The 17,911-nt window shown below is 46.1% G+C and overlaps 1 protein-coding gene across 1 annotated transcript; it reads left to right on the forward strand.

The window, feature by feature from the left end:
• The first annotated feature begins 4,032 nt into the window (after positions 1-4,032).
• On the forward strand, positions 4,033-7,708 carry LOC127312978 (probable ATP synthase 24 kDa subunit, mitochondrial). Its single transcript, XM_051343524.2, has 7 exons — positions 4,033-4,178; positions 4,768-4,870; positions 5,421-5,565; positions 6,041-6,151; positions 6,310-6,456; positions 6,874-6,996; positions 7,341-7,708. The coding sequence occupies exons 1-7, from the start codon at positions 4,140-4,142 to the stop codon at positions 7,402-7,404; spliced, it is 732 nt and encodes a 243-aa protein (XP_051199484.1). The 5' UTR covers positions 4,033-4,139; the 3' UTR covers positions 7,405-7,708.
• The last annotated feature ends 10,203 nt before the right edge of the window (positions 7,709-17,911 follow it).

The following is a 17,911-nucleotide window of genomic DNA, read 5'->3' on the forward strand; positions in this document are numbered from 1 at the left end:
GGAGGAGGAGGACGAAGGCGCCAATGCCAGCAACGGCCAGGAGGAGGACGGAGGCGGCACTGGCAGCGATGGCGAGGACGAGGAGGAGGAGGGGCATGAGGAGGAGGAGGACTCCAACGCCTAGTTCGCCCGGCTGGAGGCGCAGGAGGCGGCGAACGACAAGGCGGCGGCAAGGAAGGAGGCCAGGGCCCGGGCAAGGGCGCCGGCGCGGGTGGCGCGTCGTTGTCGTCGTCCGTTCACCGATGACGACGACGAATACGACACTTCGTCCGACTCCAACTCCTCGACGGACGCTTCGTCCTCCAGTTCCTCTTCCGACGAGGAGATGACAAGCAAGAGGCGCAGGAGTGAGGATGACGAGGCAGGGCCTTCTAACTGTTGGAGATATGCCCGAGAAGCAATAATAAATTGGTTATTGTTATATCTTAGTGTTCATGATAAATGTTTACACCCATGCTATAATTTTATTAACCGGAAACATTAATATATGTGTGTTGTGTAAACAACCAGAGTTCCTAGTAAGCCTCTCATTTAACTAGCTTGTTGATTAATAGATGATCATGGTTTCTTGATCATGAACGTTGGATGTTATTAATAACAACATCATATCATTAGGTGAATGATGTGATGGACACACACCCATAGTAAGCATAGCATAAAGATCAAGTCATTAAGTTCAACTTACTATAAGCTTTCAGATACATAGTAACCTAGTCCTTCGACCATGAGATCATGTAAATCACTTATACCAGAAGGGTACTTTGATTACATCAAACGCCACTGCGTAAATGGGTGGTTATAAAGATGGGGTTAAGTATTCGGAAAGTATGAGTTGAGGCATATGGATCAAGAGTGGGATTTGTCCATCCCGATGACGGATAGATATACTCTAGGCCCTCTCGGTGGAATGACATCTAATTAGCTTGAAAGAATGTGACAAGGTCACAAGAGATGACATACCACGGTACGAGTAAAGAGTACTTGTCAGTAACGAGGTTGAACTAGGTATGGAGATACCGATGATCGAACCTCGGACAAGTAAAGTATCGCGTGACAAAGGGAATTGGTATCGTATGTTAATGGTTCTTTCGATCACGATGTCATCGTTGAATATGTGGGAGCTATTATGGATCTCCAGGTCCCGCTATTAGTTATTGATCAGAGAAGAGTCTTGATCATGTCCGCATAGTTCTCGAACTGTAGGGTGACACACTTAAGGTTTGATGTCGTTTTAAGTAGATATGGAATATGGAATGGAGCTCGAATGTTGTTCGGAGTCTCGGATGGGATCCAAGACATCACGAGGAGGTTCGGAATGGTCCGGAGAGTAAGATTCATATATGGGAAGTCATTTTCTGGGGTTCGGAAAAAGTCCGGTGTTTTAACCGGAGCTTCTAGAAGGTTTTGGAAGGACCGAAATAGTCTGGAATATTATGGAAGGTTCCGGAAGTGTCCGGGATGACCCGGGCTTTCTAAGGAAGTCCGGAGGGTTCCATAATAGGTGCAACCACTTTGCCTTAAGGGAAAAGGAGTCTTTCCTTAATGCAATTTCGGAATTGGCAAAAGAGTCCGAGTAGGAGTAGGTTTTTGGAACCGGAAACCTGTCGGAACTCAGTCAAACTTGGGGGAAGGTTTATGGACGACCTAAGGGGCTTGGCCACCTATTTAAAGGGACCAAGGGGCACCCCAAGGGCACCACAAGTCGCAGCCCTTGCCCCCTCTCCCCAAACCCTAGCCACCCCTTCCTCCTCCTCCCTCTTGCACGGCTACGACGAAGCCCTGCCGGAGATCTCCACTACCACCGCCACCACGCCGTCGTGCTGGCGGGATTTCGAGGAGGATCTACTACATCTGCTGCCCGATGGAATGGGAGAAGGACGTCGTCATCAACACCGTACGTGTGACCGAGTACGGAGGTGCTGCCCGACTGTGGCACCGTCAAGATCTTCTACGCGCTTTTGAAAGCGGCAAGTGATCGATTACATCAACAACGAGATCTAGTCTCGTAGGCTTTGGAATCTTCGAGGGTTAGTCTCATGATCTTCTCGTTGCTACCATCTTCTAGATTGGATCTTGGCTTGTTATTCGTTTTTGCGGTAGGAAATTTTTTGTTTTCTATGCTACGAATCCCATCACTAACAAGAAGGCCAAAAATTAGTTTTTAGTTTATATATGTTTTTAAATTTGTTCTTATTTATATGTTAAATATGTTTGAACCTTTTTGATTGGAGTAATCTATCCGGTGAATTGTTTATGGCTAATCTATTCGATTCGGGCAAGAAGACATAATTCAATACTCTAATTGTTTTCGCGTTTAAACTTGCTCATTCAACAAAAATGAAAAGAAGGAGCAGGAAAAAAAAACAGTTGCATGTCCAAAATACGTCGGACCGCTGAAGTGGCCCCGACGCAAATGAATATTTCACCCCTTGCGGTCATTTTGGCGTCAGCCTGGCGGCGCAAACGAACGACCGTGGACAATTTAGATGCCAGATGTATGCAGTGTTTCGCTCAGACCCACACAGTTGTGCTTTCCTTTTGTGGAACCAAGAACCATATCTCTCAATAGTATGCATATACGGAGGCACTCATGTAGCCATAGAATTATTCTTCGTTTTATCGTACTAATAATTAAGGTATATTAGCCCGAATAAATATAATATTATTCCTTACAATTAAGGATTTTTTTTGAGAACACAGTACAACGCAGACGCTCACAAACACGCACGTACAAACATCCCTATGAACGCACGCACACCCTACCCCTATGAGCACCTCCGAGGGACTGAGCCGGCATATCTTGAGGTTGACGAAATCACCACTCACCCATGTTAAGTCTAGGACTTGAACCTGGGTGGACGTCCACCACAAGGGACCTAACCACCAGAGCCAAGCTCTGTTTGCACTTACAACTAAGGATTTTAATATAATAATCTGCAAAGTTCATTGATACATTTTGTACGTATCAGCGCCTGTGAAGCTACGCTCTTCACTAGGCTCGGCATAGGCCTTCCGTGATGAGTGAGAGAGGCACGAATGGAGACACCCCCGCATTCTCGTCTGAGAATTTTTCACGAACGAATTGATCTGTTGAGTCACAAATGCTAGTCATAGACTGGCTTAAGTCATCACAAATTGAGCCTTACATTGATCATGCACGATAGATCAATGTAAACACATGCAGGTCTAACTGAACACAAGATGCATAGACAAGAATAACCAAATCCAGTACACAAGCTCAAGCTACAGAAGCTAGACAATATCAACGCTACACATGATCTAGCTATAAGCTCAAGGTAAACAAGACACACTCATGTTTAACATAGAACTAGATCATACTACTAGCAAAGATTGATTCCAACAACCTCCATACTAGAGAAATCACACGTATATACCCTACAATTGAGATTTAGACAAACTTCCACACTACAAGCATACGTATTTCCCATGAACAAGTAGTACACATGCGCAACCTAGCTAGATCTACCATGACAAGATCACATACTTACCCAACCAAGATGGATGTGTGGTTACTTATAGCCATCGGTGGAGCTGAGTCTTAAGGAGGACAACTCAAGGAAGATGAGGTAACAGTTTCGATGTCGTCGACTAGAAATGAGTGTACTACTTACCGGCCCTCAAGAGAATCGAGCTTGTGAGAGTGAGGTTGATGAAATGGAGGTGAGAGTGGGGTTAGAAATGGTAGAGGATTTCATCGCGAGATGACCGGATTTATGTGGCCCCATTTTTCCCTAGTGTGAGCTTCTTTCATCTCCATGGTCACACGAGTTACCTAGGCTGACTTTTTTTTTTGCATCGCTAGAGCACATCAGGAGGGTGCTCCGTGGAAACAATCTAGGGTTTTCCAGCTCTATGGGAACCTACCAATCACGCCCGCAGCCCACTACCCATTCAACATAACGAGCTGGAACCTGGAAGCCTATGGCATTCCATTGGGCCTCGCTTGCGGCCCACTTGGCCCATCTTCGGCCCGCCCAGGTTCCTCGCTTCGGTTGTCCTCCTTTTGCCTGCCAGTGCCGCTGACAATTCCCCCCCTCCACCTCCCGTCACATCCCATCTCGCTACGCGGAGAGGCGTCTGCTGCCCTAGCGCCGCCGCCGCCGCCGCACCAGCCAGCCATGGCGCTCGCCGCCCGCCTCGTCTCCCGCTCCCGCCAGGTTCGCTCGCTCCCCCGCCCGTCGGAAACCCTACCTTCCCTGTAGATCTGGTCCGGCGCCGTTTTCTCCGGCGCGCCGACGCCCCGCGGGATCTCGGTCTCCCCGCGATGTATTTCCGCTGATCCTCCATCGTAGTGCTATACGCCGGATGCGGTGGGCGTGTGATGTTGGGTGTCCGGGTATGATGCGGTTCGATTCGGTCGCGGTTGTCAGATCGATTGGGTTGGGCCGAGCGGGAGCGTCTCGGTGAGGCGGGGAAATGTTCCTAATTGCCCGGTGCAGGAGACTGGAGGGGATAGAGTAGAGCTCCAGATCTTCCAGCCCCAGTTCGTCATGTCTCAGTGCTCTTCCTGTCGAGTATTCCTCGCCCCGAAATGTCCACAGGGCCTCACCGTCGAATTTGAGGTCGTAGCAATGTAGTCAACTTATTCTGCCATACGTTTTGTTAATTATATGGCATCTAGTGCAACGTCAGTGACAGCTTCTGAAGTTTCTGTATTGAGCTATTTTTTCGCTGTGATGTTTCGTTTTTGACGCCGCTATTATTTACACCGAAACGCATCAGTTTGTTGATTAAATGTTCCTGTAGCTATATTCTGCCCAAGCTGCTTTGGCCAATGGAGGCGTCTCCCAAGTCCGCTCATATGCCAAGGAGGCAGCTCCAGCTGACCGCCCTCCTGTCAGCGGAGATGGTATGCATCTTAACGTTTTTCTGCATTTGTATGAGATTAGCACATCATCATAATGTATAGGAGTGTTAGTTCTGGAATTTAGATTCTAATGAGTGTTTATGATTCTGTGCATTGTCCCGTAAATTTATTTCTGGAATAACTGTCAAACTATGACGACTCTAGTTTGACGGCCTTTTCATGTGAGAATTTCATATCAAGCTTTAGAAAATTTGTAATCTCTACCCTTTCATGGTTTGTCGCGATATTTTAATTAGTGAACTGCTGGTGCTGCTGCATAATAAAACCTAATAGCTCCTTCATTGTTAATTTCAGTCTACTGAATATTTCTCTTGTGGCTGAGCTGTGCTTTTTTAATGACGCATCAACCATTACTTCCTCTTTCCGTGAACATGCAGTTTATGCTCTCATTTTGAGTTTTCATTTAGCTTGTCAATTTATTGTTTTTGTTCCTTTTTTTAATGATGACTGTAGTCCCCAGTACTGCTTTTTTGTTCTTGCTAGATTTAATTTACTTTATGCAGTCCTAATTCCTTTATTTCCTTTCCGATAGACCTATTGAAGGGCATATTCTTTGAGGTAAAGAAAAAATTTGAGACAGCACTTAGTGTCCTTAAGAAGGAGAAGATCACAATTGACCCAGATGACCCAACAGCAGTTGCTGGTTATGCCCAAGTCATGAGGACTGTAAGAGACAAGTAAGAAAAAAATATAGGCTTCTGCATTGCATTTGCATCTATTCATGGCCCATCTTCTCACTTTGCTGTTGTCTTTTCATTTTTTGTACTGTTCCACACAATGTTCTACTGGCGGTGTTTAGGTTCTAGTAAACCAAGCCTTATATTGTAAGAGTACAATATCAGTATGATAATAAAGGATTCAAGGTTTATATTACGTGCTGATAATCTTGCGAAGATACCATTTTTCTTGGTGTAAAATGTATTTCTCGGAAATTAAAGAAGTTTTGCATGCACATTTTAATGCGTCTTTGTTGATAACTTTCTTTTTATCAATTAACGTGTTGGGACATAACCATCTGTAAAAGGAGTTCTGCATGAATGTCCCATCATAACAAAAAGTGTACCTCTCTTGTAAGTCTGTTTTAGTCAAATCTCATTCCAGATTGTTGTCAGTGACCTGATCGCCTGTTATGCTACCATTGTCTAAATGCAGGGCAGGTCTTCTTTCTGATTCTCAGAGAATTAAGTATACTATTGAGACTTTCACGAAAGGCATCCCTGACGCAAGGACGTACTTGAATACCCTGCAGGAGATCAGGAAAAAGTATGTCGGTAACCTAATCAACATTCTGTTTTTCCAAATGGTCAATGTTTGACCAAATAAAAACTTGTCAGAAATGCTCATTGTTCTTTTCTATGAGCATTTGTTGGCATTTTAGTTATTTTGATTTCTTATATGAACATTTCTTTTCTTTGATAAAGGAGTGGGCTTATAGATGATCTTGGTGTTGAGGCTTTGATGATGGAAGCCCTTGAGAAAGTTGAAAAAGACATCAAGAAGCCCCTTCTGAGGAGTGACAAGAAGAATATGGCTCTCCTGGTTGCCGAGTTTGATAAGATTAACAAAAAGTGTGTAAATATGTGTATCTTCATCTTATCTTGATAGTGCCCGTTTTGTTTCAATTGCAAGATAATATCATTGGTAGTTTCATATAGATGCATCTTTGCTAACCACTGAATGGATCATTTGCATGTTATTACCTTAGTATCACTTCTTTGATAGCTTTTAACCTAGACATTACAAGGGATTTGTCATTTCTGGTTTCCCTTGGGAAAAAGAATGCAGTCCTATGGTTGATTTTCATTAATTTTATTTTGTGTCTTGTTCCTTATATTTGGTGATCTGGATTCATTGCAACTGATGCAGATTTTGTACTGTTAAGTCCATGCTAGACTAGACATGTTTTATCTTATTATCAGTTTTAGCAGTAGCATGTGTTTTACTTGCACATGTTTATTCTCTTTAACTTTTGGAACTTGTATTAGGCTTGGCATTCGGAAGGAGGATCTTCCCAAGATCGAGGAAGAACTTGAAATGGAAATTGCTAAAAGCGAGCTGTCAGAACTTAAGAAGGAATGTGTCGAAGCGATGGAGGGTCAACTAAAGAGGCATGCTTCTTTAACTAATATCATTTTTTTATTATTCCTCAGATCATTCAAATAGTTATTTTTAGAAAGCCAGAAATATCTAGTGCCAAGTTTGAACATAATGTAGTCCAATCATCCGCTTGGTAGGAGTAATATATTTAAGTCATCATAAAGTTTCATGAGATTTATAATTTTGTATCCTTCTATAATAATAGAACTAAAATATGTCTAGATACATCTATATTAGTGGCAACTTATATGGATCGGAGGGAGTAATATATTTAAGTCATTGTAAAGTTTCATGAGATTTATAATTTTGTATCCTTCTATAATAATAGCAACTCACTGACATGATTTGCCTCCAGGGAGGAGTTTAAAGATGAGGTCATGCCTGACGTCAGGAAGTTGGACATTAGAAACTTCCTATAAGTCCTGATTGATGATAATCCTCACGGTGTTCCGAACGCCGTTCGATTTCTTTTCAAGCGACAGCCGGTGCTGCAAGCCACACCTAATGGATATGCTATTCTTGCTTTTTTGTAATAAAACTGCACTGAAAATACAACGACAGTCAACCGTTGAGTTGAGTTGCTTAGTTACCTTCCGGCGTCGAGAGTTTTGTTTCCTTTTTAGGCTGGCAGAGTGAACTTCAAGCGTTGCTCGGTTTGTGCCTCCTGCCGTGGTTGTATGTAATAGCCACTCCTTATAAATTGTATGGGCTGCTCCAGTGTCATCTGCTGTTTTGGGTTCGCCAAGTTATGATGCTTTTGCACACTTTTGATTTTCATCGACACTTGGCTTGGACCTAAATGTTACTTTTACAGAGATAGTGCAGAGAGTGGTGATACGTAGTCTGAGTTACATGTAGACTGTTTTTTGAATCTATGGAAATTTCATTTTAGACATCTTGAAAAAATTGAAAGAAATACCATGATATAGATAATATTATGATCTATAAATGTTATTTTCTAAAACTATAAAATTAATTTTTTTGATTTTTTAAAAAGGAACCGGGCTACATGTAACCTAGGCTACAAAAAAGAGATTTCCCATTTTGTGTTGACTTATTTGTTTATATTGCATTTCAAACAAAAGGATAGGAAGAGTTTAGCCAGAGAATATCATAACATAAGCTGACTGGATTGGGAGAGTTTAGCCACACATTCGAGTAGGGTTTGCTGAACATAAAATATGTACTGAGAACGTAAGGTCCAACGAACTGGTTTGATGGAAATGGTGCTTTTGAAAGACAAATACAGTGCAAAGAGTAAATTTCTCACTGAACAGAGTGAACTGAAACTCATCCGAACTCTTTCATGTATATAGTCCGATTTTTTTCTTTTAAACGGGCACTATGGATCTGGGGCTTCATTTGTGGTTTCCGCTTTTTCTACGTGTTAATAAACTCTTAAAAGTCAAAAAAAACTGAGCCCTACCACCATTTGGCTATCCTAATCTTATAATTTTGGGCTTCGGTCGGCCCATGTATGCCTTGAATTTGGGTTTCCATTGTTTCAAAGATCAAAATCCTCCTACCGCCGGCTCGCTCGCATCCCACCCTGTCGGATCACCGGCGACGCGCAGAGCATGGACAAGCTCACAAGTATCGCCTCGTCTTCTACAGTCGAGGAGGGCGTCGACGACCCGTCAGGCTGGCATCGGCCGAGTGACACCGTCGCAGCAGCAACAGCAGCCAGGGCTTTGGTAGTAGAAGTGTAGCAACATCATTTAGTTGAGAAGTTCAGTTCCAGTTTTTCGCACCGTAACTCCGTAAGCAACAAGGCTTCACCGTGAGAGGTGAGGTGAGTGTTTCAATCTTGAGGGTGACGATCTCGTTGTTGGGGACAGAAAAGGAAATGCATCATGCCTGGTCGCTTCCCGTGGGTGACGCAGGGGCAGCCACCTCCACCCCCACTCCCTCCATTTTCCCCTTCATTCCCCTCCTTCGTCGTCGCTGGCGGGAGCCGCATGGCAAAGTCCAGGCAGTGCCGGAGGTGGCGACCCTCCCCTACTCGCTCGTGCTGCCGGCTGCGTAGGGTGGTTCTGGTGGCGGCGGTGCGTCGCTGAAGGTCGATCGAGCCCAACGTCTGGTGGTGTGGCGCGGTGGCGATGAGCCTTGCCGGCGGAGACGGAGGGCCGCATGGGCCAAGCAAGGAAGACAAAATTCGGCGACCAGGCGACGACTACGATGGCGCGACCCAGTTCTAGGCCCAATATGGGCATGTAGGGTTTTTGTTTTGGTGGTGGTGAGGCTGGGCCCACCCCTAGCTGTGCGTCGCCAAGGTACAAGATCCGGGCCAGGCGGGCCCACCGTGACCGCTGCCATGATTCGTCTCCTCCCGAGCTTGGGTCGGATCTAGACCGGGCTGGTCTGGATCTGGTGCTGGCATCTCCCGTCTTTGTCGTTGCACTCACTGTGGTGGTGTGTGCTACTACGCGGGGTGCGAGACCGTGGATGATGGGGCGACGGCCCCAAAAGGCGGACTACACATATGGCTCTCCAGCAAGCGGTGTTGCGGTGGTGGTGGCTCTTTTCTTTGACGATGTGGATGGTGAGGAGTGGGTGATGGACAACAATGTGTGTGGACCAATTCGTTCGGACTCCAAGTGCAAAGTGTTGTAGCAATCGTATTTTCCTCACAAGGGTGAATTGAGGGTTTATATCGAATTCTCGGGAAATTGGCTTAGAAGCTGTCTTCTTTCTCTCATCTTCTAACAAGCTACACAGTAAAGTTTTTGCCTTGTGTCCCTAACTCCACCTTGTAGTTGTCAAGCATAAGGTTTCATATTAGTAATAGGAAATACAAGTAAGAAGTAAATAAAGTAAATTAAATAACTTATGTAAACTAAATAAAAGCAAGTCAAGGCTAAGGGTATTTTTTGTGTGTGTGTGTGTGTGTGTGTGTGTGTGTGAAGGTACTATTTTTTGGTATTTCGCTCGTCTCCCCTGCATCTCCGTGATCAGTGGCTGCCCCCAAGCTTTCCTTTTTCGTCTCGGTTATCCTTGTCGAAGTTGTTAGCTTTAGTTGTGTGCTCGTCGATGAGAGAATGACTGCGGGATGTTGCCTCATGTGATTGTGTATTGGTCAGCAACTCTCCTTGTTCAAGGGTGAACAGCTCCTCGTCTGACGGTGCGACGCCCTTCGATCCAGGGCGAGAGGGTAGGGGCCCTCTTCGGCGATGGAGGAGGCTGGTGCTTTGCCGGAGGATTCCTGGTGCTGATCCTGTGGTGTTGTGATCAAGGTCGACTGGCTGGTCAACTGTTGTTGTTTGCTTCCATTTAAGCATCGAGCGAGAAGATCTTCGCATGTTTCAAGATGGGCTTGTTTCATATATGTGTGTGCTTGTGGCATGCGTGGTGTTGCAAGCCGTTATTAGTATCCTGTATGTGTGGCCGTATGATTTTATTAATTTAAAGCTAGGTATTTATGCCTTCTGAAACAAGTGCTGATGATAGAAGTGGTTTCGATCGTCGCGCACGCCACATCGATACCTTGTTACTGGTGACAGCTTGAAACTCGGTTTTGGGGACAAAAGTTCTAAGATTAACCTACGGTTGGACTCTTATCATCTGTACACATCTGACAATTTTTTTTCTTGAAGTCTTTGCCTTGAATTTGTGCATTTATTTATGTTTTTTTTCCTTTTATCATATGGTTAGTGGTAGTGAGCATGAGACTTCGGGCTTGTTTTTTTTCCCTTATTGTGTACGGTTACATTTGCTGGACTTGTCTATCTTTAAAAAAATATATGGCTATACGTATCAATCGATAGAGAGGCAAACATTTTTCCTCCTTTTCAAAAACTAGATCATCTTCCGATGAATTTTATTGTCCACGGTAGAACACACTATATGAGAAGTTTTTCAAGCCTGGAAATCAAATATTAGGTCGGCAGTGCATCCATGTGATTATGTTCATAGCCTAACCTGATAACAAGACTGCACGGTATGTGTGGCTCCAGGGAGGGAGATAGATAGATAGATAGAGAGAGAGATAGGCGATCGTTAAATTTATCTAGGGTTTCACCCCCTCAGTGACAATGTCATCTGCCCAATCTGCTCCCGATGGTCTTTGGGGCTTGAAAGAGTGGCAAATCATGGCCTATTGTCGGCCAAAGGGTTGTTATTTTTTGTTTAGATTGTTTTTCAGTGTCTTCTTCATAATGGTTAAGTACCGACTGCATCTTAAAGTTAGAATATGGCCCTCTCCGGTCTACGCTCACTTTGGTGGTTCGTCTAATGCCGGTGAAGCACACATGAAGTTATGTGTCATGCGGATCTCTTGGGTTCTAGTCGATTTTCTTATTTCTTGGTACGGTTTCTGGTTTCTTTCGATCTACGGGTCTCATCTTTGGCAATGGTTGTCGTTTTGGCACGAATTCTCGTTTGTCCATACGAGCTCTACGACGACGTCGATACATGGTCTAAGGACCTACTTATAACTATTTTTACATAAGTCTAAAGTGACCACTACAAATAAATCGTATCAAAAGAACATTTGATAAGGTATAAAATGTAGCTAGTCAATTTCTCATGCATATATTGTCATGCTTAATTATATCATGTACCAGAGCGCTAGATAATCTCGCCAAGTAGATTCATCAAAATATCTAGTTCTAGCAAACATGGATCGATCTCGAAACCTCCAGGTGGAAGTTCAAACAAACATGTGATTTCAACTTATGATGATCTCTTCCGCTGTAGAGCTGGGGAGTATCGTTACCATAGGAGTAGAAGAACACGCCGAAATTTATTTACCGACTCGCTTCACTGGCTCTACTCCTTATTCCAGTGGTACTCTCAAGTTAGCTCCCGGTCCCTCCAACTCCCAGTGAACCGCATTGGCACGTAGAAGGCGGGCTAGATATACCATGTGTTGATACATGCATCCACATCTTTCGTGGGAAGAACGTGCAAGTGTACTGAGCCTCGAAGCATAGTTAAAGGGAAATGCTTGAGATCGGTCTACCGATCACGCGTTTCAATGGTCGCTCCGACTCACGCGTGTAGCTCCGGTTCTATTTCCTGTCCTTTCTATCGCATGGACCCCACCTTTCTTCATACTCTTCTACCGAAAGCAGAGCATGCATGCACCATCACGTGCATGGACCCAAGCCACTTCCAGCTGATTATTTCCCTACCACTAGTAGTACTCTTCCACCGCATGCAATTTCTTTTGGAACTAGACATGCACCCAATCTTTTGAGAACCGTAATATCATATAATTTTTTTTTGGTATATTAGGCATTTTGGAGAGATGTACCAGTAGAATACCATCCTATAACGACATATAAGAACCATTATTTGGTTTTGTTGTTAATTATTATTGTAAATATATTGCCGATTTGGTGTAAATATATTTTTCGCTTGGGAATTTTTTAGTGTTGAAATTATTGTTTTCTGTTAACATTGTTGCTGACTGCTGTTGTAAACACCCAAGTTCTTTTGTTGGTTTTACTATTGATTATTGTTGTAAATATGTTGATGAATTGTTGCTAAGATATGTTTGGCATTAGAACTTTTTGGTGTTGAATTTTTTGTTTTCTGTTAAATCATTGGTGACAATTATTGTAAACACCCAATTTTTGCTCGTTTTGTCGTTAATTATTGTTGTAATTATATTAGTGATTTGTTGTACAAGTATTTTTTTGCTTAAACTGCAGTTTTTTTTTGTTAAAATCGCTGCTGAGTATTGTTGTAAACACCTAATTTTTTGTTGGGTTACTTTAATTGTAAAACCCAATAGAAACACAAGATGGGCGCTACCCGCATGACCAAAATATAGCTACCTACCTACCCCTCCACCCATGGAGAGCAGCACCGCCAACAGCAGCACATGTAGGGCTCTACTGACATGACCAAAAGTTCAAGATATAGCTCCCTGCCCACCTCAACGCACGCAGAGCAGCAGGAAAAGCGATCGTGCATGTATCGCAGCAGGGGAAAGTGACTTAACACAACGCGTCAGCGCAATAGCATGAAAGAATCCAGACCACGTGACAAGCCCCGTTCCTTATCCTCTGCTACAGTAAATCGAGAAAGAGAGAGGAGGGCGTCGCAGTTGCTCCACCGTTTCCCCGGCGCCGCCGCGGGTTCCCCTCTCCTTCTCCGACCGCTGCTGCGGCGGAAGGGTGGGGAACCCCGGATCTGTGCGTTTCGGGTGTAAATAGGGTGTGGGCGTGTGTTGCCGGCGGCGATGCTTCGGTTGGAGCGGCGGAGCTGCATACGGCGGTTTGGTCTTCCCGATTCGAGCTCCTCCTCGTCGCTGCTCTGTGCAGGGACGGCGAATCTGTGGAAGTTCCTCCGTGCGGATGGTGTGGCGACAAGGCCGTCCGTGCTCGGTGGGGATCCTGTCCTTGCGCCCTTTGTCGATGCGTCATCGTCTCCTCCAACGCCGGCGTGGGGTGGTCAAGGTTAGTGTGTAGGAGGTGGCTTTCTCTGAAGCTTCCGGAGTGGGGCTGCGGGAGTTGGTGGTCACCGTCGATGTCTGCTCCTGCTGCGGCGGGAGTTGGCGTCGGCGAGCCTACGGTGGCTCGGGGTATTTCCCCGCCGATGTTCCTTCATCGTCCTCGATTCCGGCAGTCGCGCCGGATGGTTACTGCAGTTCTTCAAGGCAGCTTTGCTGCGGACGGGCTCCGGTTGGCTCTGGATCAGTGGTACGCTTGTCGTCTTCATCTTTGGCGCCGTTTGGGCGGCGCTGCTGTTCGTAGACCTCAGGCTGTGTGGTGGTTCTCCAGTTTGCTTCAGTGTGTGTGCGTGTGTTGTAATCTTCTTCAGGTCTGAACACGTACACTTTGCTCAAAAAAAAAAAAAAAAGAGATGAGCTGACTGCTGAACGCATGATATTAATCGAACGGCAGGAACAACAACTGATTTTGTGACCCCGTGTTGGGCGACCGACGGCCAGCACGTGCCATAGTTAAATGTACCTTTTTTTAGAAGATGATTTAATAGTTAATAACCTAGACCTTTATGCAAATTATAAAGTCCATAACCGCAACCAGCCTGTGCACTGAGATGTGTTACACCTGCATATAAGATTGAGCATTCTTCTCTTCAAAAACTGTCATTTCAGGATCCAAATGGGCCAAAAAATGCTGCAACCTCAACTAAAATAAGTGAGTGCAGAGACCCGTAAGTCTCGACCCAAAATACAAAATGTTGTGGGGTAATGTTCAAGTTAATTGAACAACACTGCCAAGAAAATTGGGCCATACCGCCATCCCATAGTAAAAACAGATTACGAATGGTTTCCTGGTCTATACAAAAGCGACATTGTGTGTCCCACGGTCAGGTGTATTTCCTATGTGTTAAAAAAAGAAATCTACACCTATCATGTGAGTAAAAGGACTTTTCACACCGAGCGGAAATCCCATCCATGTACTTTTATCGAGATCCGAGCCAGGTGTATTTCGTATGTGTCCCAAAAAAGAAATTTACAACTGTCATGTGTATAAAAGAAGAAGGGATCTTGAGAAAACTATCATGTACTCTTTGAAAAAAATTCGAAGAACTTTATAGATCTAGCCGTCCATATTACATGACTGGATGCACAAGATGTCTAGACTTAGCCAGACAACGTTGACGTGGGCATTACCTTTCGGGTAACCGACATTACCTTATCATGTGCGGCCCAACTGGAGGCCCATGAAGATACCCGATGGTAAGGTGGGCCACTAGGGCAGTGCAGGAGAAGATCCCTTGAAGAGCAAGGCAAGAGGGAAGCCGAACAAGGAAAGTTTAGAGCTAGGCCTTTTGTAAACCTAGTCGTACCCGGACAGATCTCTTGAGACCTGGCCTCCTATATAAAGGCCAGGAGAGGGGCTGCCGAGGGACAGAATCAATCATAGTAACTTTAGCCACCAGAAGTCTAGAGCTAGGTCGCCGTAGCACTTAGCCTCTCGACGAGAACACAGCCGAAACCTTCGGCACCCCATTGTAACCCAATATTCTCATAATCAAGATCAGACAGGCAGGACGTAAGGGTTTTACCTCATCGAGGGCCCCGAACCTGGGTAAATCGCTCTCCCCGCTTGTCTGTTTACCGATGTCTCGTGTCAGCCTACAGTATTCCATCAACTCTAAGCCCCAATCGGAGGGCATTGCCGAGGAGTACCCTCGACAATTGGCGCTGTCTGTGGGAAACCTGTCGGCACAAGACCCAACATCGGCAGATCCAATCATGGCGTCGGCAGCTTCGTCGACACCATCATCGTCATCATCGCCAAGTCTGGGAAGCCCGATTCGATTCGGTTCCTACGAGTTCACGCCGCACAGCGACTCCTCACGCTCGACTTTCTCAGATCTACATGGAAACATTGAGATGACGTTCGGCAGCGTCCACTACAACGTCAACGCAGAAGGAATTCTTCGACTACTAGAACCATGTGCCCCCAGGTTAGTAAGGAAATCGCAACCATGGGCCGCAGAGGCAAGCATGTCGTCATCAGTCGACCTTTCGGCTGGCCTAACGGACTCGACGAACTCGCCTTCAACTCCTCGGTCGACGTCTTCAATGTCAGTTGGATCCGATGACACCGTATCTTCAGAGATGATCTCGTACTACTGCTTGAATTGCGACACCAGGCACGGGTTGGGATCGAGCGACACACCGTTCACCTGCAGCGCCCAGTATTCGTCGGGAGAGGACAATGTTGACAGCATCGTCAAGAGGGCCACCTGGAAAGCAGCGCGCCACCAAGTTTATGCCGCCAATAACGCAGGGAACACAAGAAATAGGGGAGATGGAGATCACACCCCCCGCTCCAGCAGGCGGCTAAGTTTTGAAAACAGCGCCAGTAACAACAACAACGATTACACCATCGCGGAGGAAGAGTGGGCAGCAGCCAGAGCAGCCGTGCTTAACAACACAGCACTCCCCGCAGGAACCTCGGTTGGAACCCTCAACGCCTATCGCTCTATATTGGAGAAGAACCGAGAGCGCTTATCAAAGGAGCAAGCTACCCTCGAAAAACGTCTTTTCGCCGTGGAGCAATCTAGCGAGCGACGAAGGGGCTCGCGGGGAAGCGCCTCCCGAAGCAGTCAAGGCGTAGGCAAGAACCGATCGAGGCTATCCAGGCTTTCGGAAGATGATGCTAGAGAAATCACATCGAATCTGACCAAGTCCTTCATGACCACGGACACCGCGGGTATGCTACGGCCGAAAACCGTCGAGGGCGCAACTGCCAATCTCGCAGCACCTCATCAATCAACGACCTGAAGGTTCTATGGCTCAAGCCCACCGGGGCGCTTTAGAAAGTCTCGCAATATAAGGAGACAACTTGGTCCCACGGAAGGAAAAGACCGCGTTACAGGCCAGTGGCTCGAAGCACCGCTCGAGGGACGCTCGAGATGAAATCACCCGGAGTAGAATCGATGAAGCAAGACGACGGCGCGCCGCTAGGGAGGAATACGACAGTGACACCTCGGATGAAAGCCAAGAGAACGACGGCGAGCTAAGGGGGGCTGAATGCTTAAGCTACAAGATCCGTGAGACGATGCCGCCCAAAAAGTTCAAGCCCACCCCCACTGACGCCGCTAAGTACGATGGACAGCAGGAGCCGAGGTCGTGGATAGACGATTACTTACAAACTGTGATCCTGCACAAGGGAAATCAGATAGCAACAATGCAGTGCTTGCAACTTTACCTGAAAGATTCGGCACGAGCTTGGTTGAGAGGCCTGCCGAAAGGATCCATCAAATCATGGGATGACCTAGTGGACGCTTTCGTTGCAAATTTCCGAGCGACATACAAAAGGCCTGTCGGGATTGAGGAACTACGACATTGCCAACAGAAGAAGAAGGAGTCGATGCGCGCATACATCGGAAGATTCACCAAGCTCCTAAACGCTGCCGAAGACGTTTCTGTCGACAGAGCAATCGATGCCTTCAGCGATGGCATCCGACGTGAAACCTACATAGAGCAAATTGGGCGCAAGAAGCCGAAAACTATAACCAAGTTAATGGAAATCGCCAACAGCTGGGCTGATGGCGAGGACAACGTACGAAGGCCACAGCAGCGCAGTGACGACGAGGACGACGATCAGCCGAAGCACAATTCTGGTGGACGAAGGGATTGCCGTAAGAAAAGAAAAGACTGCAGTTATGATGACAGTAACCTGGTAGCTGCGGGCTACTCCGATCGGCAGGACGATCGGTATGACGACAGACGAGACGATCGGCAGGATGCCAGCCGGAACAACTCTGGAAATCGCGGCAATTACAAACCACGACCTCAGAGGACTCCCGAGCTACCCTTTGCTGAACAGATAAATGCTCCCTGCTACCTGCACTCGTACATCGACTCCAAAGACAACAAGAAAAAGTCAAGTCACATGCTCAGGGATTGTCGACAGTTCATCGAAATGCAGAAGCTCATCCAGCAGCAGCAACAGCCGACACCACCGCCCCCTCCTCCTCAGCACCAGGTCCAGCAGGCTCAGCCTCATAACCCCAACGAGTCGTTTCCACCACCACGAGGGCAGATGAGCATGATCCATAGGACAGGTGTTTCGAGAAGGGAAATGAAGAAGCTCACCCGAGAAATTAATCTGGCAGAAAGCATTATGGCTAACATCCCCGAATATGTCGAGTGGTCATCTCAGAGCATTACGTTTAGCAGAGCGGATCACCCGATGACAATCCCGAAACCAGGACATGCTGCCTTAGTAGTTGAGGCGCAAATCGGAGGGTTCAAGATGAGCAAAGTCTTCATGGATGGCGGAAGTGGATTAAACCTGATATTCGTTGACACAATCAAAAGCATGGGGATCACTATGAGGATGCTAGAAGAGACAAACACCTGTTTCCATGGGATTCTCCCCACTTCACCGGCGTACTCCCTTGGCAAAGCTTACCTGAATGTCGTCTTTGGCAAACCCAACAACTTCAGGAAGGAAAAGATCGAGTTTGAAGTCGTAAACTGGGAATCGTAGT

This window comes from Lolium perenne, chromosome 7 (genome assembly GCF_019359855.2).
Source record: "Lolium perenne isolate Kyuss_39 chromosome 7, Kyuss_2.0, whole genome shotgun sequence".
In the NCBI taxonomy this organism is placed as follows: Eukaryota; Viridiplantae; Streptophyta; class Magnoliopsida; order Poales; family Poaceae; genus Lolium; species Lolium perenne.

Bases quoted from the DNA above. Each gene is read 5' to 3' on its own strand.
- LOC127312978 (XM_051343524.2), top strand. From the start codon at position 4,140: ATGGCGCTCGCCGCCCGCCTCGTCTCCCGCTCCCGCCAG. The intron at 5,566-6,040 runs GTAAGAAAAAAA...GTCTAAATGCAG, and splicing joins ATGAGGACTGTAAGAGACAA to GGCAGGTCTTCTTTCTGATT. The intron at 6,152-6,309 runs GTATGTCGGTAA...TCTTTGATAAAG, and splicing joins CTGCAGGAGATCAGGAAAAA to GAGTGGGCTTATAGATGATC.